The sequence below is a fragment of the Eleutherodactylus coqui genome, chromosome 11, assembly GCF_035609145.1.
Source record: "Eleutherodactylus coqui strain aEleCoq1 chromosome 11, aEleCoq1.hap1, whole genome shotgun sequence".
NCBI classification, from domain to species: Eukaryota; Metazoa; Chordata; class Amphibia; order Anura; family Eleutherodactylidae; genus Eleutherodactylus; species Eleutherodactylus coqui.
Window position 1 is genome coordinate 75,961,573 of NC_089847.1, and position 23,070 is coordinate 75,984,642.

Consider the following 23,070-nt stretch of genomic DNA (forward strand, 5'->3'; position numbering starts at 1 on the left):
TAATAGGTTGCTGGTCTGCATGGTACACTACATGTATTAGACAAGCACATGCATAGTAGAGAGCATCACAAATCATACCAGTGGGGTGAACGGAATATTCACACACACTGTCTTGACCTCTGCCAAACCCCTGAGACTGACTCACTGAGCCCCTGTGGTTCAATCAAACCCAGAAAAACCAGTGGTCTCGACAGTTATACTGCTTAGAATGATGTTTATGTCAGAGTTGCATCAGTTTTATGCTGCCTATTTGGTTACTTAGAGCCATAATTGCCACATCTTATATTTGAACATGTTTCAATATATTTCTTACAATGCAGAGGAGTTGACGATTTGGGAAGTCTCTATTAGCAGATTAAGGGCTGTGGTGTGTGGTTAACATTTTTCCCTTTTGTAATTCTTCCTTCCTATCTTATATAGTTTACCTGTTTTATGCTCAGGTTGTTTATGCTGATGTTTATGCTCTTTAAGGGGGAGGAGGCAGGTTTCTGGCATGAGCTGGGAGAAAGATGTGCCATCTTAGAATAGAGTGAGCAGAGCCTACATAGAAAAAAGCTGGGGTTCTGAGTAACACAAACAGCCAGAGGTCTTTGCAATGGTGCAGACAATCACATAGCAAGCATGAGGGACATAGCACTGATCAGCACCACAATAAGTCTATAAAGTTGCATGTATTGTCTGGCCAATAGCTGACGGACAGCAGCGCATGTCCTAGTGTTAATATCAAATTTACAATGTGATCACGCATGTTCTGCTCAGTGTCAGCACATTGGCATCGGCAGAGAAACAGGACTTAGAATTGTGAGGAGGAGTTCTTCTGATATGCTGATGCTTGTGCTCTGTTCCACAGTGCACACTTCTATCACATTGCAAATGTAACCGCACATGTCCCGCTTATTGGTGCCAGTGCCCCAACAAAGATGGGACTTTGATTTGAGAGGAGAGGTTATTACGATGTAATGGTGCCTGGCGCCCTGTCCCAGATTGTGCATGTGTACTTGCAGGAAAATTAGACTTAAAACCCAGCCATCTACATGTTATAAGGAAATACTGGTACGTGCCCAGATGAATGACAATGTTACTTCGTAGTTGAGCAGTCCAATTTCATAACCATCCCCTATAGCAGTGATCAAATACACTACAGAGGTAAATACCATTAGTGGATTACTAATCTTTTTTTACTTTTTTACTAAGTTTCTTCTACAACAGAGCGGCCAGTAATCTTCAATAAGAATACCCTGCCGGACGTCTTCCGACATCAGAGCTGCACAGGCTTCAATCAGAATGTCTTTAGACATCAGACAGTGGATTGGAAAGGGTTAATAAACATTTATTCATTATTTGGATTCCATAGTACAAATAAGTTTAGCTGCTTTTTTGAACCCCCTAAGTAATGATTTCACAACAATTTGGTGGTTGGAGCAATTGGGTAGGTGAGCAGAAGAATGGCAGGTGAACTGTAAGGAAGAGAAGCATAGATTTGGTATCCAGTCTTGTGTTCCTTTAAGTGTTATAATTAAACTATTTTTTTTTCATAAGGAATGGCAGCAATTGGCCAACATTTGGAACAACGTCAACAAAGTTTACAACATCTTAGCATTGCTAGAATTTCAGTAACAGCAAAAGGTAATCAAGATGTTTATATTTGTACACATTAAAATGTTTGTCTTTGCTTAACAAAAGAAATTGTCTTAAGCTCCTGTGCACATAACCCTATTACAGATCAATGCTTGCATGAATCGTTAAAACATCCATAAAAATCTAGGGACCAAAACTGTATGTCACGGTCTAGTAATAGTTTCGGGGTATAACATGGAAAACCAACAGTTCTCAAAGTCTAATTTAACTATTTAATAGTTCTGTCTGAAAGGAATGGAACGTTTTGTTTGAGTATTGTTTGGGCAGAGAGGGTACCTATTCTAAAGGCTGTAGCTCTGGTTAGATGGTGGCTAGAGCTGTGGTTCTGGTCTCGTTTTTTATCCAACAATGTAACTGCATTCCTACAGGAGCTAGAGCTCGTTGAAATGAGATCTGCATGTATTGATCTTGCAATTTTCACCTTAACCTGTGTAAGGGGGATAAGTTGACAGCAGGGAGAGAAGAATATGCGACTTGTGTCTGTCCCTTGCTCGGGGTAATATGGACTTGTGTTCATGTCATCACTAGAGATGAGCGAACACCAAAATGTTCGGGTGTTCGTTATTCGGAACGAACTTCCCGCGATGTTCGAGGGTTCGTTTCGAACAACGAACCCCATTGAAGTCAATGGGCGACCAGAGCATTTTTGTATTTCGCCGATGCTCGCTAAGGTTTTCATGTGTGAAAATCTGGGCAATTCAAGAAAGTGATGGGAATGACACAGAAACGGATAGGGCAGGCGAGGGGCTACATGTTGGGCTGCATCTCAAGTTCCCAGGTCCCACTATTAAGCCACAATACCGGCAAGAGTGGGCCCCCCCCCCTCCCAACAACTTTTACTTCTGAAAAGCCCTCATTAGCATGGCATACCTTTGCTAAGCACCACTCTAGCTACAACAAAGCACAATCACTGCCTGGATGACACTCCGCTGCCACTTCTCCTGGGTTACATGCTGACCAACCGCCCCCCCTCCCCCCCACAGCGCACACCAAAGTGTCCCTGCGCAGCCTTCAGCTGCCCTCATGCCACGCCACACTCATGTCTATTTAGAAGTGCGTCTGCCATGAGGAGGAACCGCAGGCACACACTGCAGAGGGTTGGCATGGCTAGGCAGCGGCCCTCTTTAAAAGGGGCGGGGCGATAGCCCACAATGCTGTACAGAAGCAATGAGAAATAGAATCCTGTGCCACCGCCATCAGGAGCTGCACACGTGGGCATAGCAATGGGGAACCTATGTGCCACACACTATTCATTCTGTCAAGGTGTCTGCATGCCCCAGTCAGACTGGTAATATGTACCTTAACAGTAACCGCGTTGGTGGTAATGTGGTGGTGACTGCGGACCTAGTAGCACGGTTGTATTTTGTTGGTTTTCGGAATGCGGCCAGGATTAAGTGGGCCGTGGCGGGGGGATGGTGTGGGGGCTCTCGTTGTGTCGGTAAAGGTGAAATTCTTGGACTGCCACCAGACGAACCAATGCAAAGACATTTGCCAAGAATGTTTTCCCTGTTGGAGGAGGAGGGGGATGTTTTTGAGGCACTACGTGTCCTCTCCACGTGTCCGTGGTTATATGCACCTTTACAGTAACCGCGTTGGTGGTAATGTGGTGGTGACTGCGGACCTAGTAGCACGGTTGTATTTTGTTGGTTTTCGGAATGCGGCCAGGATTAAGTGGGCCGTGGCGGGGGGATGGTGTGGGGGCTCTCGTTGTGTCGGTAAAGGTGAAATTCTTGGACTGCCACCAGACGAACCAATGCAAAGACATTTGCCAAGAATGTTTTCCCTGTTGGAGGAGGAGGGGGATGTTTTTGAGGCACTACGTGTCCTCTCCACGTGTCCGTGGTTATATGCACCTTTACAGTAACCGCGTTGGTGGTAATGTGGTGGTGACTGCGGACCTAGTAGCACGGTTGTATTTTGTTGGTTTTCGGAATGCGGCCAGGATTAAGTGGGCCGTGGCGGGGGGATGGTGTGGGGGCTCTCGTTGTGTCGGTAAAGGTGAAATTCTTGGACTGCCACCAGACGAACCAATGCAAAGACATTTGCCAAGAATGTTTTCCCTGTTGGAGGAGGAGGGGGATGTTTTTGAGGCACTACGTGTCCTCTCCACGTGTCCGTGGTTATATGCACCTTTACAGTAACCGCGTTGGTGGGAAATGGCCTCGCCGCCATCATGTCTTTGGGAAGCCTCTGTTTCCACACCCCAGAGACATACCATTAGCAGCGGTATAGGCAGAGGCCAGAATTCGTAACATTTCAGCCGTAGCATTAGGACAGGCCCCACTAACATATCACTAGCAGCATTATAGGAGGAGCGCAGTCTTCGTTCCATGTCAGCAATAGTAGCACTCAAGACAGGCCCCAGTAACAATTCCGAAGCAGCAGTATAGCGGGAGCGCAGTCTTCGTTCCATGTCAGCAATAGTAGCACTCAAGACAAGCCCCAGTAACAATTCCGAAGCAGCAGTATAGCGGGAGCGCAGTCTTCGTTCCATGTCAGCAATAGTAGCACTCAAGACAGGCCCCAGTAACAATTCCGAAGCAGCACTATAGCGGGAGCGCAGTCTTCGTTCCATGTCAGCAATAGTAGCACTCAAGACAGGCCCCAGTAACAATTCCGAAGCAGCAGTATAGCGGGAGCGCAGTCTTAGTTCCATTTCAGTAGCCTTAGTATAGCCAAGGCCCAAGTTACATTTATGTAGCTAAAGTGTAGGCCAACCCCACACACCTTTCTGTACCATGAGTGCAGGCGAAGAACATACAAATTGCTATGATTACACTGTAGGTGAGGGCCCCAAAAATTTGGTGTACCAACAGTACTAATGTACCTCAGTAAAAATTGGCCATGCCCAACCAAGATGGCAGGTGAATCGCTTTGGTTAATGTGGCTTAAGTGGTAACTAGGCCTGGAGGCAGCCCAGTGTAACGAAAAATTGGTTCAAGTTAAAGTTCCAATGCTTTTAAGCGCATTGAAACTTATAAAAATTGTTCAGAAAAATTATTTGAGTGAGCCTTGTGGCCCTAAGAAAAATTGCCCGTTCAGCGTGATTACGTGAGGTTTCAGGAGTAGGAGCAGGAGGAGGAGGAATATTAGACACAGATTGATGAAGCAGAAATGTCCCCGTTTTGGATGGTGAGAGAGAACGTAGCTTCCATCCGCGGGTGCAGCCTATGTATTGCTTACGTATCGCTGCTGTCCGCTGGTGGAGAACAGAAGTCTGGGGAAATCCAGCCTTTGTTCATCTTGATGAGTGTAAGCCTGTCGGCACTGTCGGTTGACAAGCGGCTACGCTTATCTGTGATGATTCCCCCAGCCGCACTAAACACCCTCTCCGACAAGACGCTAGCCGCAGGACAAGCAAGCACCTCCAGGGCATACAGCGCTAGTTCAGGCCACGTGTCCAGCTTCGACACCCAGTAGTTGTAGGGGGCAGAGGCGTCACCGAGGATGGTCGTGCGATCCGCTACGTACTCCCTCACCATCCTTTTACAGTGCTCCCGCCGACTCAGCCGTGACTGGGGAGCGGTGACACAGTCTTGGTGGGGAGCCATAAAGCTGGCCAGGCCCTTAAAGACTGTTGCACTGCCTGGGATGTACATGCTGCTCGATCTACGCACATCCCCTGCTACCTTGCCCTCGGTACTGCGCCTTCTGCCACTAGCGCTGTCGGCTGGGAATTTTACCATCAGCTTGTCCGCAAGGGTCCTGTGGTATAGCAACACTCTCGAACCCCTTTCCTCTTCGGGAATCAGAGTGGGCAGGTTCTCCTTATACCGTGGATCGAGCAGTGTGTACACCCAGTAATCCGTCGTGGCCAGAATGCGTGCAACGCGAGGGTCACGAGAAAGGCATCCTAACATGAAGTCAGCCATGTGTGCCAGGGTACCTGTACGCAACACATGGCTGTCTTCACTAGGAAGATCACTTTCAGGATCCTCCTCCTCCTCCTCCTCAGGCCATACACGCTGAAAGGATGACAGGCAATCAGCCGGTGTACCGTCAGCAGTGGGCCAAGCTGTCTCTTCCCCCTCCTCCTCATCCTCCTCATGCTCCTCCTCCTCCTCCTGTACGCGCTGAGAAATAGACAGGAGGGTGCCCTGACTATCCAGCGGCATACTGTCTTCCCCCGCCCCCGTTTCCGAGCGCAAAGCAGCTGCCTTTATGGTTTGCAGGGAATTTCTCAAGATGCATAGCAGAGGAATGGTGACGCTAATGATTGTAGCATCGCCGCTCACCACCTGGGTAGACTCCTCAAAATTACCAAGGACATGGCAGATGTCTGCCAACCAGGCCCACTCTTCTGAAAGGAATTGAGGAGGCTGACTCCCACTGCGCCGCCCATGTTGGAGTTGGTATTCGACTATAGCTCTACGCTGTTCATAGAGCCTGGCCAACATGTGGAGCGTAGAGTTCCACTGTGTGGGCACGTCGCACAGCAGTCGGTGCACTGGCAGCTTAAAGTGATGTTGCAGGGTGCGCAGGGTGGCAGCGTCCGTGTGGGACTTGCGGAAATGTGCGCAGAGCCGGCGCGCCTTTACGAGCAGGTCTGACAAGCGTGGGTAGCTTTTCAGAAAGCGCTGAACCACCAAATTAAAGACGTGGGCCAGGCATGGCACGTGCGTGAGGCTGCCGAGCTGCAGAGCCGCCACCAGGTTACGGCCGTTGTCACACACGACCATGCCCGGTTGGAGGCTCAGCGGCGCCAGCCAGCGGTCGGTCTGCTGTGTCAGACCCTGCAGCAGTTCGTGGGCCGTGTGCCTCTTATCGCCTAAGCTGAGTAGTTTCAGCACGGCCTGCTGACGCTTGCCCACCGCTGTGCTGCCACACCGCGCGACACCGACTGCTGGCGACATGCTGCTGCTAACACATCTTGATTGCGAGACAGAGGAGGAGGAGGAGGAGGAGGAGGGTGCTTTAGTGGAGGAAGCATACACCTCCGCAGATACCACCACCGAGCTGGGGCCCGCAATTCTGGGGGTGGGTAGGACGTGAGCGGTCCCGGGCTCTGACTCTGTCCCAGCCTCCACTAAATTCACCCAATGTGCCGTCAGGGAGATGTAGTGGCCCTGCCCGCCTGTGCTTGTCCACGTGTCCGTAGTTAAGTGGACCGTGGCAGTAACCGCGTTGGTGAGGGCGCGTACAATGTTGCGGGAGACGTGGTCGTGCAGGGCTGGGACGGCACATCGGGAAAAGTAGTGGCGACTGGGAACTGAGTAGCGCGGGGCCGCCGCCTCCATGATACTTTTGAAGGACTCCGTTTCCACAACCCTATACGGCAGCATCTCAAGGCTGATGAATTTTGCTATGCGGACGGTTAACGTTTGAGCGTGCGGGTGCGTGGCGGCGTACTTGCGCTTGCGCTCCAACATTTGCGCAAGCGACGGCTGGACGGTGCGCTGAACTACACTGCTGGATGGGGCCGAGGACAGCGGAGGTGAGGGTGTGGGTGCAGGCCAGGAGACGGTAGTGCCTGTGTCCTGAGAGGGGGGTTGCATCTCAGTGGCAGGTTGGGGCACAGGGGGAGAGGCAGGGGTGCAAACCGGAGGCGCTGAACGGCCTTCGTCCCACCTTGTGGGGTGCTTGGCCATCATATGTCTGCGCATGGTGGTGGTGGTGAGGCTGTTGGTGTTGGCTCCCCGGCTGAGCTTTGCGCGACAAAGGTTGCACACCACTGTTCGTCGGTCGTCAGGCGTCTCTGTGAAAAACTGCCAGACCTTAGAGCACCTCGGCCTCTGCAGGGTGGCATGGCGCGAGGGGGCGCTTTGGGAAACACTTGGTGGATTATTCGGTCTGGCCCTGCCTCTACCCCTGGCCACCGCACTGCCTCTTGCAACCTGCCCTGCTGATGCCCTTGACTCCCCCTCTGAAGACCTGTCCTCCTGAGTAAGCGTTGCACACCAGGTGGGGTCAGTCACCTCATCGTCCTGCTGCTCTTCCTCCGAATCCTCTGTGCGCTGCTCCCTCGGACTTACTGCCCTTACTACTACCTCACTGCAAGACAACTGTGTCTGATCGTCATCGTCCTCCTCACCCACAGAAAGTTGTTGAGACAGTTGGCAGAAGTCCCCAGCCTCTTCCCCCGGACCCCGGGAACTTTCGAATGGTTGGGCATCAGTGACGATAAACTCCTATGGTGGGAGAGGAACTGCTGCTGCCCAATCTAAGCAGGGGCCCGAGAACAGTTCCTGGGAGTGTTCCCGCTCCTGAGCAGGTGTCATTGTAGTGGAGTGAGGAGGCTGGGAGGAAGGAGGAGCAGCAGACAGAGGATTCGGATTTGCAGCAGTGGACGGCGCAGAACTGCGGGTTGACGATAGGTTGCTCGAAGCACTTTCTGCCATCCAGGACAGGACCTGCTCACACTGCTCATTTTCTAATAACCGTCTCCCGCGTGGACCCATTAATTGGGCGATGAATGTGGGGACGCCAGAAACGTGCCTCTCTCCTAATCGCGCAGCAGTCGGCTGCGACACACCTGGATCAGGAGCTCGGCCTGTGCCCACACCCTGACTTGGCCCTCCGCGTCCTCGGCCGCGTCCACGTCCTCTAGGCCTACCCCTACCCCTCAGCATGCTGTATTACCAGTGATTTGATTTCACAGGCAGCTAATAAATTGGCGCAAGACTGCAGGCCAAATATAATTTTTTCCCTTTTTTGAAAACGAAAGGCCCCACTGCCTCTAGTGAATGTATAATCTAAGTTTAATAACTGTGCTGTTTTCCTGCTAATGTGTCACAGAACGTGAGGGTAGCAGAGTTATTAACTGTGGCAGAGCAGGTATTTTTTTTCCCAATTAAGGAAAGCAAATGGCGAAGCCAGCAGTAAACCGTAGCTGGGTGCGTCTGATTTTTAAAGGTTGCACACGCAGCCGACACGTGTCCACCGCCCTTAGGACGGACAGAGGCAGGACAAATAGAATTATTTTCCGTTTTTTTGCACCAAAAGGCAGCACTGCGTATATTCAATGAACATGAGAAGTTTAATAACTGTGCTGTTTTCCTGCTAATGTGTCACAGAACGTGAGGGTAGCAGAGTTATTAACTGTGGCAGAGCAGGTATTTTTTTTCCCAATTAAGGAAAGCAAATGGCGAAGCCAGCAGTAAACCGTAGCTGGGTGCGTCTGATTTTTAAAGGTTGCACACGCAGCCGACACGTGTCCACCGCCCTTAGGACGGACAGAGGCAGGACAAATAGAATTATTTTCCGTTTTTTTGCACCAAAAGGCAGCACTGCGTATATTCAATGAATAATAACTGTGTTGTGGCCCTGCCTACACAATTCTTTCCCTGCAGTATCAATGGAGGGTGCAATGCTCTGCAGAGGCGATTTTGAGAAGTAAAAAAAAATGCAGCACAGCTAACAGCAGCCAGCACAGTACTGCACACGGTTAAATATGGCCCTAGAAAGGACCGTTGAGGTTCTTGAAGGCTACACTCACTCCTAACACTCTCCCTGCCTATGCAGCACTTCTGTCCCTAATGCCGGGTGCAACGCTCTGCAGAGGCGATTTTGAGAGAAAAAAAATTGCCACTGCTAACAGCAGCCAACACACAGCTATCAGTGGCCCTAATAAGGACCTTTGGGGGTCTTGAAGCCTACACTAACTACCAATTCTTTCCCTACAGCAGCTCCGGTACAAACAGCACTGTCCCTCATCTAACTCACACGGCATCTGAGGCGAGCCGCGGGAGGGGCCGACTTTTATATTCGGCGGACACCTGATCTTCCCAGCCACTCACTGCAGGGGGGTGGTATAGGGCTTGAACGTCACAGGGGGAAGTTGTAATGCCTTCCCTGTCTTTCAATTGGCCAGAAAAGCGCGCTAACGTCTCAGGGAAGGAAGTGAAAGTAACCCGAACACCGCATGGTGTTCGTTACGAATAACGAACATCACGAACACCCTAATATTCGCACGAATATCAAGCTCGGAAGAACACGTTCGCTCATCTCTAGTCATCACCCCTCTTAGTAATCAAAGAGCATCCTTGCCCTCTGTCTCATACTATATGTTGGTCTTTTTTTCTAGAAAAAAGTAAAAAGACGAGCACTTTATCTAATCACTTTTCTGTACCTAGTTATTCCATTTATTAGCTCCCCAACCCAACTGTTGAACCCCTCACATGCTGCAGTCAATGCTGACCATGGTACCGAATTAGTTTGCAAGAAAACAGACATTGTTTCGATTACACAATACTATTACCAGAAAGAGAATAAAATAGTACACTTAATCACTACATCCTTTGGACCTTTACTATATAATTAACAGTAAATACCATAAAAAAACAAAAAAATTACAATAGCTATAGCAAAGGCTATTATCTGTTCATTTCGCATACCAAAATTAGGAATAAAAAAGTACTCAAAAAGTTAAGTATCCCTAAAATGATAACAATGGAAGATACAAAAAACAAGCTTTCTTACAGCTATGTTAACAGAAATGCAACACTGAAACATTTGGTTAAAGTGTTTTTATTATTGAAAATAGTAAAACAGAATAAAAAGTGTATAAATATGGTATCTTTGTAATCAAAACAACCCATAGAATAAAGCTGCCGTTTATACCACACACTGAACACTGCAAAAATAGTTCCCATAAAGCAATAATGAAAATGCTGTTTTTTGTACACCCTCCTTGCAAATAAAAAACGCATGCAATACATCATAGATCTGTAATATGTATTTGTGAAAGGTTCTCTAAAGTAGCACAGTGAGTTTTTTTGAACATCCTGAACACTCCAAACCACCTGTGTTTTCCAGTAAGGCCCATTCAACCTCTAAATAGCAAGCTTGTCTTTTAAAACTTACCCTTTTAGTGTTTTTCCTGTTTTCAAACATTACAATTGGGAATTACAATTAATTTTTATTTTGAAATCACAGAGGTGAGAGAACAAAGACATTGTTGTAGCACTGAAGTAGCTCCTCATCATATCAAACAAGGAAGAAAGCTTCCTTTCTGCAGGTCAAACATTCTTTGTATTCATATGTACACAGGAGTGTATTCACGCCCTTTACCACTCAGTCCCAGTGGTTTTATGAGTGAATAAACATGGAAAAAATCCAGGAACACGGGCTCTGAAAATATCGTCCTGCTTTATTTAACGATAATGCCCTTTACATCAGGATAACTGGAGAACGCATTTTGATTACATTGAACCTTGTTCACCTCATCTTGACATCATATCCTGTGCCCTTAAAAACATCCCATTAAACACACCTGATGTTTAACCTATTCTCGTCCTTAAGGATTTTACTGGCTCATTAACCCCTTTGTTCCCATTGAGTCACAATGTCGCTTGCTCCTATTGGGTATTCAAGTTCTTTTGTTGCATAAATTCTACATTTAGTTCTAATGATTAATCCTCTCTGCATTTAGTTATTCCCATATCATTTTTTTTATTTTTTAAGTCTTGTTTATCAATATTAATTCCCTTGCATATTTTTCATATTATTTGCACTAGCACCTGCCGTTATAGTCCGTTCCGTTCTTTGAATGTCTCAAATCCATGTGCTTATGACCTTAAGTGTAGCCAGATTAAAAGGAAAGATAAAGGTTTCTTTTCCGATCTACCTTTAGTGGTACTATTCGGTATTGAACTTGGTGTTCTGGTATTTGCTAATTGTAGTTTCTACATTTTTATGCATGAGCTTCATAACTACTCCAATTAGTGTTCTACTGGTCTAGATTTATTTTAGATACTTATTTCCATATAAATTTTATTGCAAAAAAAAGTTATAAATTAGATTTACAAGACAGAGAAGTTCTGTTTTAGTGTTCATGCCTGTGGGATTTCTTGTGTCACGAGTCAATATCCAGAAACCCTCTTTAATATATTAGTATGATCAACTTGTTTTCTTTTATTGTTTACTTTTTCTATTCCATAATAAACCAGGCTGTTTGTACTTTTGGAACGATGCTCTATAAAATGTTTTGTTGCTCCAGAAGTTAAAAAAAATCTTCTTCAACGCTCTTACCCAGGATCTTATAATCCAGATGAGAGAACTGTCATGGCCCGACAGTATTGTACAATAGATTTAATATATTACACGGACATAAGCTATACAACGCGTTTCTGCGTTTACCTCTTTGAGTGCTTTTTTCCCCATCTTTGGTTATATACCTGTTGGGGGTCTTTCTTCCTGCGGCATCTCTTGGACATGCAAGGATTCTCAGGGATCTTATATTTTACAAGCATACTAGGGTCGGTAAAAGCGGGTGCACCTCTAATATATTTTAGGGGCCCTGCTTTGCACCAGGTGAGTAAAACCTTATTGTGGTTTTATTGGATTGTGTGGTGGCGCAGATCTTCACTATATTTGTTGCTCCAGAATGATTTGTTTGATTTGATATTGTTGCTCCACAATAGTTTGTGGCGCACATGTTCAGCTTTGCGTGTTCTTAATTTTCTGATTGCGCATCCTACGTAGTGCATGTTACATATGGTGCAGGTAATGACGTAGATTACATGTGTGGTGTCACAACTTATGTAACTTAATGCTATACTCGTTCTTTCCTATGCTATCCCTGAATTTATTACATTTACTGGCAAAGTTGCACACACTACATCGGGTATTTTCACACTTCACAAAACCCTTGTGTTGTCACCACTGTGATTTATTGTTCTGTGAGGAAAAACACTTGGAGATAACATTTCCTAAGTTATTACTTTTTTTGGCCACTATCACCTCCTTATTCAGAATCTTATTGCTTATTTCATATTGGCACAGTATTGGGAGGAATTTGTAAAATAGTTTCCTTATATTGAAATCCTTGCTATATGTGGTTGAAAATATCATGCGTTTTTTTGCTTTTATTTTTTTATTTTAAATTCATAACCAGATCTTCTCTTTGTTTCTCACCATTTTGGAGGATTCTTTTAGTAAACTCACTATATCCTCTTAGTCTTTGTTTAATTCCCTTCTTTATGCGGTAATATTCATCTGCTGTGGAGCACGCTCGTTCGGCTCTGATTAGTTCTCCTTTAGGAATAGCTTTAATGACATGGTTTGAGTGACCACTTTCGGCATGTAGTATCATGTTACCTGCCGTACTTTCTATAGGCCGCCTGCACACCGGCGGAAATCCCGCGGGATTTCCGCCACTCAAAGCCTGCATAGGAGTGCATTACAATACGCACTCCTATTCTCGCCGCCGGATCCGACCCACTCGTCTGCAGGCGGCCATATAGTTTCGTTTCTATTGCTCCCTCACTACTATCTCCATATAGTGCTAAGTCCAAAAAAGAAATTGCCTTTTCCTCATTAGTGCACACAAATCTCAAGTTGGCATTATCATTGATACATTCAGAGAATTCTTCAAACATTTCTGGAATGCTCATTGCTTCATTCTCTTTTTCACATATGGCAATCACATTGTCAATGAACCGTCCGTACCATATCATGTGGCTGTGCAAGGGATTGTCATCACAGTATATGTATTTTGAGTCCCACCAGCTTATTGTTAAGTTTGCTATTGTAGGTGAGAATCGGGAGCCCATTCACTATCGTTAAATAAAGCAGGAAGATATTTTCACAGAGCCCGTGTTCCCAGATTTTTTTCTATGTTTATGCCTCCTTATCATAGTCTGGCAGACTGCATTCTATGAGTGTTTACGGCGATGGCGCCTGCCCCATGGTGATTGTGCCCATCAGGTATTGCATTTTTTGGCTCCTTCTGCAAATGTCTGTTTTTCTCTCACCTCTGATTTTAATGTAGTTAATAATGAGATAGTGTAGGTACTGATGGACGTGAGAGACTCGACATGGCCCATTAGCCTATGCGTTTTGGCCAAAATGCAGAACCCCAGCATTTATTAGTATATATCAGTATTCTTTGTATGCAGTTTGTTAGAGATTTGGGGGGAGCCAGAGATCTCAGCCAGTGTGGCCCACTTTGGAGATACAGGGCAACCCACTGCTTTGTCAGTGAGTTGCTATCCTGTATGGTGGGGCACACCCATCTTTGGCTGGCTACTTAAATATCGATCACATGTGCAGGCTGTGTTTGTTTGCAGTCGCTCCTCCCCAATTTGGGTTGGGTGGGTAACTGCATAATAGTCTGCACTGAACAAGTATCTCCTCCTTATCATAATCTGGCAGACTGCATTCTTTGAGGGTTTATGGCGACAGTGCCTCCCTCACGGGGACAGTCCCTATCAGGTATTGCATTTTTTGGCTCTTTCAGTGAATGAATTTAAATTTTATATAATGGACCTATAATAGCCCAAATTGTCTTAATCATTGTTTGGTCACAGTAAAAAAATATTTTGTACCTTCAAGGTGGTAGGCATATTATGAAAATTGAGTGGTACAAACCAACTGAAAATTCATTCGAGAAAGAATTTGAGTAACCAACTAGAAAAACATTAAGTGGGTGAATAGTTTACCAAGGCACTATAGATGTAACATGCCTATCTATTGCATAAGTGCTATTCAGACATTTCTAGAAGTAGACAGAACTCCACATTAGAGAGTGTCAAAAGTAGAGAAAACCCTTACCTTTCTAATCACAGTGCCTGCAATTAGCACTGTTTGCCTGGGTATTCAAGTAAACTCCGATATGGAATCCTTTTTAGACACCAGGTCACATTTGCAAAGCCCCTGAAGAACCCCTGGGAGTGAACATATCAGATGAGCCATTAGGAAGCATTGCTCACTGCACTATCCAGGAGGCAGACCAGGATGGAGATAACCCCATTTCCTTCTCTGAATTTATCAAGGTTCTGAAGGTAGATATCGAGTAGAAGATGAGCATTTGATTCCTACATTAACATAGCGGCCATGTAAGGCACTGCTGTTTTTTTCTATATAGCATATTATGTTAATGTTCTGATTGGTTAAGAATAGAGATGAGCGAACGTACTCGGTAAGGGCAATTTCGCAATCGAGCACCACGATTTTTGGGTTCTTCACTACTCGGGTGAAAAGTACTCGGGTGCGCTGTGGGTGAGCGGGGGGTTGCAGCGGGGAGTGGGGGGGAGAGGGAGAGAGAGAGGGCTCCCCCCTGTTCCGCGCTGCTACCCCCCACTCCACCACGCCACGCCCCGCCCCACAGCGCACCCGAGTACTTTTCACCCGAGTAGTGAAGTACTCGAAAATCGCGGTGCTCGATTGCGAAATCGCCCTTACCGAGTACGTTCGCTCATCTCTAGTTAAGAATTGTCATGTTGAGGGGTTCGCATGTCAACATTGAGATAGTTAGAGTGTCATGACATGAACAGCATCAGAGAGACCAAATTAAAAAAGGAAGCAAGAAGTGGACGACTAGCTGCATCAGTCTCACTAAACAGAGCAACTCCACAATCTGGTATCTGGATGTCGCTATGAAGTACCTGCAGATTTAACCTTGCCTGGATTATGACAGAGGGATTTGGTTTTGCCTAAGGTCCTTCATTCCCATGTATGACCTGCAAAACCTTCTGCATAATCCACCAGAGGAAGCGTGGTGGAAAGTTATTTTAAAATTGCTACGTTTATGATTCAAAAGGACTGTGATACATTGTAAGAGACATTCCTATACCCAAACTGAGACTATGAGGCACAAGTTAAGTCAAATGACCTGCATTTTCCCTCAACTTGGGACTGTTTTTTATTCAATATACTATTTTGGTGTTCTGTAAATGAACGTAATCTAATTTGACTCCTGTGTCTTACTAAAATGACCTCTATGCACCATCTGCAGCCCTGTGACTGAGCCTATTACGAATTTCAGAATTAAGAGACCAGCTGTATTGTGGAGATGTAGTCCTCCAGTCTTGTACTAGAAGGTCTTGCCATACAAATCTTGAGTCTGACTCTGGTGATTCCCCCATGCGAGATCCTGCCTATTGGCTTCCCTGATAGCACTTGCATCTGTCTTGTTATCCATTTTGTAAAGTGCAACAAGCGGGAGCGTTATCTAAGAAGTGGATGGGCGATGAGTGCAGCACGCTCTTTACAATATTGCGCACTGTTGAAGGTATACAATAATATCTGGACAACTAATGGAATTAGATGTTCGTGATGCCAGTGCCTGGATTAAAAGCGCTTGGTAGTGATATAAGATTAACACATAAGTAAATAGGCACCCCATTTACTTTCAGGCACGTGGCTGTCTGCATAAATATTAAGCACAAAAAATTTGCATATACACAGTTTATCACGTTACACATGGATAAACAAACTTTGAGGAGGCAGCAGCTTAACTAATGGAGAGCTATATAGAGAGAACTGATGAGAAAATACCCCTTTCTTTCAACAGTAAATTGCCCACCATGAAACACTGTGCTCAAGTTTTCTTGTGTACTTAAAAAATTCCTATGAAGATTCTCTACTGCTTGTCTGAAACTTTGTGTCTGTATTGCTGTCTGATAGAAAGCAGCGCTGGCTTGAACGGACATCAGGTTTGGGAAAACAAATCTTGGCTTCTCTCCAACTGAACTGCTCACTGCCTCATTCCATACTCCCCCTTGATTTCAGTCTTCTAACACCCTGAGGGTAGTACAGGACCCGTTCAAGTAACTGAGGGGAGGCCTTTCAAAGGAGGTAACCCAATACAGGGTTACTTTAATGGTTTCTTGTCATGGGTGATGCCACCGTTCCTTCCTCTGTGGTGAATCCAGTATGTCGGAATAAATGGTCCACACACAGAATGTTTAAATAGCAAAGCCGGCAACAGTTGGCAACGCTTTTTTTTGCCAATACTTATTTACAGTTCAGTAATGGTACAAACTCATGCCAGCAGGAAAATTAGTGCAGAAATCAAAGTGATGCGACAGGGAGAAAATCACAGGTTCACAGAGGAATCTACAGTTTGTTATCTGCAGGGCTCTGTTCACGGTACAAACTCATTTTACTCTCCCTCTCTACCAGTCAGCACTCACATTTGGTAGACAGTCCACACTGCAGTGGCAGCTACACACTCTCCATCAATCAGTGGTTTAGAGCACCACTGGCATCTCCTGGGTAAAGCAGGCCCAGGGGAGGCTGAGGATACCTTTCAGCTTCTTTTTCATACCTAGTCACACAAACTGAAGGTGTCAGTGTGGCTCACTTGCAGATCAAACTGGAACGGACTGACTTGCAGACTTCTTGCATTCACATATACATAGCACAATCAAATGACTAACAAGATACATCTCAGGCATTTTTGCATGCCAGACATTTAACCCATGCAGTGTTGCAGCTATGCAATACACATCATATTCATGCAACAGGAAAGACACTGACCATACAAAGCACAATATGCATTAATACATTATGGAGGGGCCCCGTTAACTCTGGGCCACTACAGTCCCTTTACTTAAAACAAGCCAACCCTGGTGACTTCAAAACAGAGCATTATGTTTAGAGTGGGTCGGTCTCAGTGCGCTTCTCAAAATCATTTGAAGGACTCACTATTTAGTCATGGAGAGTGCAAGGCATACCCTTAACACTTACCCTGCCTTCGGTTACTACTCAGAGCTTACCCGTCCCGGTGTACATATACTACCTAAGACGTCACTTTCTTTGCAAGGCAATAATTTATGACAGCATCTTTGAAAAGTGGCATTGCCATAGCCACTGGAGATTACTGCTAGGTTGGACTGAATCCAAGGTGCACTAGCATTGCTATAAGGCACTTACATAACTCTTCTCCCCAAAGACTAAAGATTTACAAAACATAGAAAAGGGTGACTGACAGGTTTAAAGAACACATAAGTAGAATGACCATTATTTTCCTGGAAAAGAATATGTGAAGGGTGGTAACTATAAGTCAATACCCCCAACCAAGTTTTGAGAAAACTGACAGAGGCTGAACCCTCTGTGATAGATGGGATTACAATCAGGCACTGACTCACACTTAAGTAGATAAGAACCTCATGAACACATTTGCATACAATATGCTTAGACACAGGCATCCTTTATGGGATTGAAACTCCTTGAATCATGAAGGATCCCTCTACCCTCACAGCAGCCAAATTTTTTCTCAAGGAAACTGACCAGGCCATGTTGGAATTAAAAGACTGAACTGCTGAAGCCCTGACCATCTATGCTCCATTGAGCTGGGAAATCATCCCCTAGGCTAGTGTTTCTCAACTCAAGTCCTCAGGGACTCCCAACAGGTCATTTTTCAAGATTTCCTTAGTATTGCACATGTGATGTAATTATTGTCAGTGCCTCAGAAATTGCCACAGGTGTTCTTAGTATAGGATATCCTGAAAACATGACCTGTTGGGGGTACCTGAGGACTGGATTTGAGCAACACTGCCCTAGGTGAACTTTTTCCCCCACACAAAGAGCAAACAGTAAATACTGCTTGATTTATTTTTGTTCAGTTGTTAACCTCACCAGTTTGGGTTGCTACTATAGATGAGCGAACGTACTCGTTAAGGGCTATTTCGCAATCGAGCATCGCTATTTTCGAGTACCTGACTACTCGGGTGAAAAGATCTGGGGGGCGCCAGGGGTGAGTGGAGGATTGCAGAGGGGAGTGGGGGGGAGAGAGCTCCCCGCTGTTCCCCACTGCTACCCCTGCTCCACCACGCCGCCCCCCGAATCGCCAGGTACTCGAAAATAGCGATGCTCGATTGCGAAATCGCCCGTAATGAGTACGTTCGCTCATCTCTAGTTGCTACCCTTGTAGTAACCAAATCTTGCTAAGTTTCCTAATTTCTAACCCTTTTAAAAGCTAAAATGATACCCAAATTGTACCTAAAAATGTGTATATTGTTTACCTACTACTACCCAATTAAGGTTCTGTATATATACGCATTCCTTTATCTTTCATGGCGACTAAAATTATGTCGTTGAAGAAGGGACTTAACTCTCCCTTTAAGAGGGCTTTGGTGTGGAAGGACGCTTCTCACTTCAAACCAGACATCGTATGTCTCTAGGAAACTCATTTTTTCCTTTTTCCCTTAAATTCTTGCATAAAAATTACTTAAAGATTTTTATGACTTCTTCTGACCAGAAAAAGACAGGAGTTCTGGTTGCCTTCAAGGATACTGTAGATTTTCTACTCAATCAAGCACACAGATCCCAGTGGGAGATATATCACCCTTACTATTTCTATCAGCAATACACTTCTTACTGTGGTTAATACATTATATATGGGCTAAACACAAATCAGTTTTCTAAATAAAATACTAAAGATAAGTAAACTTTATAAGGGTAAACCTATATATATGTAGAGATTTTAATGTTCCACCCAATAGAACTCTTGATTCCATGGGCCCTTCCAGAAGAACAGTCCCACTTCATCCATGGTTACATAAAGAATCTCTATTTGACACTTTTCAGATGCCTAAACTCCTCCTCTAAGAAATATACATTCTATTCAACACCCCATAGGTCATTTTCCCACATAGATGGTCTCAGTTTCTTCTTCATCTATAGGTACCTTGACCTAGTCAGAACACTCACCTACCTTCTTAAATGTATCTTTGGACACACCAAGAAAAAACATTAGATCCTGGAGACTCATTGTCCCACTAATGAAAAATCCCAAATATAACAAACTTTTTCTGGTGAAACCTGAGGAATATTTTCTTCTCCATGACATCGGCAAGACTGGCATCCATGGGCGGGAATATTGATCAAAATTAGCAGCCAAAACAAAAAACTCACTCGCATCAATGAAAAAAAAATTTACACAAACCCCCCCCCCCCCCCCCCCCACTAACTACACTACAATTAAACAAACACCAATAGTCACCTACCGCTGATTGCCCAGAGACTTATTGAAATTCTTCCTTGTCTCATACATAGTGACCAGGTGGGATTCATAAGGGGAGGCAGGCCCTTAGGCCTGACCCCCAAGAAAGTGGGCCATCACCTGTGGGCACTTTGAGCATATGAGCGCTTTTATGCTGCAGTGTTTGCAGAAGGACTTTTGCATAGCTCATATCAAAACATCAGATTACTGCAAGGCCACCCTCCCTGATCCCAGCTGCAAGGCCAAAATGACAAATCTCATACTGGCAGTGGAAAGGGAAATCAAAATGCAGCAGAATCAGTACAAACCAAAAAACAGCTTAAGCAGAGCATTTCTCCATGGCTGCAAGAATGCATCCACATTGGATCGTAGCTCTGGAGCTCATGGTGGATAAGCAGGAAGCTGCTGCAGCAGCATCACCAGCAGTGGCAGGGGCAGTCTAACAGGTGTGGCATAATTTTTTCAGCCTATCGCAACTTGCAGTAACATCACAGGATAGGATTCACAATCACAGGCAGCACTTATCCATGATGGTCCTATGTTAGCTACCTTGTGAAAGTACTCAGACATGGTGTTGACAGCCTTGACTGAGTGTCTGAGCTGGATAAATAACTGGAGCTTGTACAACATGCTTTAGAGGTTCTTGCCTGCCCGCTGTCTTTGTGCTATTAGAAAGGGTGTTCAGCACAGCTGTGAGTGTGATAACTGACACACGCATCCACCAGTCTACAGAATGTGGATCGCCTGAGCTTTATAACAATGAACCAGGAGTTAATTCTATCTGACCTTTGCACCAACAAGGCAGATTCAACTGATTAGTTAGCATGTTGGCAATTTTTACTCATGACTGAACAGATTTATATCACAGACCAAACTTTGTGCTCTAATTGCTGTTGCTGCTGCTATTGTTCTCCAACTTCCTCCATGTTTTCTTCTCCTACTTCCCCGCCCCAAATGAAAAATATGTCAGTATGGAAATATGGAGCTACAGCCCTCATGTTTCCACAGAGCACACTCTACCCTCAAGATGCTGTTGGTACTTGAACTGCTGTTAACCTGCTTCCACTGCTTCTGCAAGGTTTCCTCTCCCTTCAAAAAGACGTAAATATGGAGCTATAGCTCTCATGTTTCCACAAGAAGCACACTCTGCCCCCAAAGTACTGTCGCTACTGGTGGTGGTGAAACTGCTGCTCTCCTACTTCCTCCATGTTTCTTCCTCCTCATTCTCCCAAAATGAAGTTTCTAAAGCACAAGAAATAGCTACAGTTTTTCCTTGGAGAAGGTCTGTGCTTGGTCTTTTCACCTGGTAGAATTTGTCCTTTGAAAATCTATGACATTGCTTTTAAAACAAGCCGCACACCTGCTGTCTTTGGTGTAATTTTTTGTAGGTCTACAGATGTTCTTTGGAGCAGGTCCTTACTTGAGTGTTCTGTTCACCTAGTAGAATTTGTCCTTTGAAAATCTATGACATTGCTCGTTTAACACCACACCTGCTGTCCTCCATAGCATAATCGTTGGTTACTCTACAGCTCTTCCTTAGAGCAGGCCCATGCTTTAGTGTTCTATTCACCTTTTAATGTTTGTCCATGGGAAATTTAGGACATTGCTTTTTAAACAATCACATCTGCTGCCTCCCTTGGCATAATTCTTGGTTACATTACTGCTTTTCCTTGGAAGAGGAATAGGATGCATGCGATTGGCTGTTCTGTTCAACTGGTAGAATTTCCAAATAGTGATAATAAACTGTTGGTAATTGGTGTAATGTGAGATAGAAAAAAAAATTATATCTATCTCATTGTACTACATGCTTGATGAAGACCTACAGCAGGTCAAAACGTCGCAGCATGTCTTTACACCTGGAGACAATAAAGAATATCATTTTTTACCGATGATGAATTGCGTTCCGTTGTGCTGATCTGCATCTTACTTCTGCTGTCAACTGGCAGAATTTTTCCTTGGAAAATTACATTGATTTAAAAATAACCCCACCTATGCTGTCTTCCTTTACAGTTTTAGTTTTATCTGGGTGACTAAGTGGGCCTTGTTTTGTTTCCAGTGACACCCAGTGCTATGAGTGTCTCCCACACCACCGTACACTATTTTTGCCATTTTTTGGGTGGAGTATAATGTTGACCACTAGATATGACTCTGCAATGCAATGGAGAAGACTTCCCCCAGTTAATAGAGTTTGGTCTAGTGGTCAACAAGCTCTACACAAGCAAAATAAGAGGTCCACTACACACAAGTAGTCTTTGAGAGCCTTTTATAGGCCAAGGGTAAACTCTAATCATTTGTATATCTGCCTGAAATGTAACTACATACTAAAGTTAGTAGCAAAACGACAACTTTTAGGTGCTTGATTGTTTTTCAGGAAGAGTGTACATACTCTGGTTGGGTCAGCATTGGGCCCATTTTTTATATATTTATTAATAACATTGTGGAGGAATTGCACAGTAAAATATCAATATTTGCAGATGATACAAAATTATGTAAAATAATTAACACTAGAGAGGACAGTATACGGCTGCAAATGAAACTAGGTAAGCTGGAGGCTTGGCCAGAAAAGTGACACATGAGGTTTTATACTAATAAACGTAAGGTTATGCACATGGACAGGGAGAATACAAATTGAAAAATATTAGTTGAAAAATAATTTGTTTATTTTTAAATAGTTTGTGTTTAAGTTTCTTATTTACATTTTTGATTATTTTAAGAATAATAACCTTCTAAATTATATTTATTGAACCACTAATTGTTGATTTTGTTTTTCTTCATTTTCTAGGTATCAGCAGCTTATTTCAATCCCTTACTTTGAATGGCTTATTTAGCAAATCTCTTTGCTATCTTGACCTGTCTGGTAATCCTGGGATTTTTGCCACAGATGAATCCACTGTGAGTTATTTTACACTCTAATTTTTTACTTGTGATCAAAATACACATGGAAACAGTAACAAATTCTAAAACTTTAAACCCCAATGAAATACTTTGTTTGTGCATCTTATAATTTTATTTACATGCTTTTGCTGTACATTATAAGAAATAGCCAGGGGCAAACATAGAACTATTGGGACCTATCACAAACCTCGGAATTGCCGCCGCCCCCTCCCCCCCCATCCTCCATCCAAGGAGAGAAAAATAAATATAAAATATAATAAGTGTGTCAGTCACCCACTGAGGCCCCTGCTTCTCCACCACCAGCTGCCAGTAAGAAAATTCATAATCACAGTCACACTGCTGAACTTGATGCTGGCTGGAGCACTGAGCATCATCCAACTCTTCTCCCAGTCTCATGCACAATTCACTCTAATAGCAGGAGGAGGTGGTGTTAGATGATGCACAGATCTTTCTGGCCCGTATCAGACTCAGGTGTGACAATGTGAGTATGAAGATTCTTAATGGCGACTGTTTGTGGGGCAGCGGAGGGCTGGAAGTTCGGCGGGTGGGACCTTCTAGCCCTAAGCCTCGTGTCCAGCAGGCCTTATAGCGGTTGTGTAGTCTGCCTCTATTGGCAAGACACCACTGGAAAGGAGCCTGAATTCCATTAATTTGCAGAGCAGAACGGGAATTTGTAATTTTTTGCAACTACCCTGTATTGTAAACTGTGCAATTCTTCAATTGACTGTAAAGTGTTGCCTTAAAACCTGCCTTTGCATCAACTTTGCTAAAAGCTTGTTTCTGCACAAACCCAAACCCTCCAGCCTGTTTGACGAACCCACTAAAATGGCGTCCAGCACATTGCAGAAAGGAGAGGTAGGAAGGATCAC

General features: G+C 44.7%; 1 protein-coding gene across 1 annotated transcript in view; it reads left to right on the forward strand.

Moving 5' to 3' along the window:
- Positions 1–23,070, forward strand: part of LOC136581955 (capping protein, Arp2/3 and myosin-I linker protein 3-like) — a 218,027-nt gene that overhangs the window by 77,314 nt on the left and 117,643 nt on the right. The window contains exons 8-9 of the mRNA XM_066582666.1: positions 1,540–1,626; positions 22,089–22,198. Coding sequence (XP_066438763.1) covers positions 1,540–1,626; positions 22,089–22,198 — 197 coding nt within the window. The remainder of the gene's footprint in view (positions 1–1,539; positions 1,627–22,088; positions 22,199–23,070) is intronic.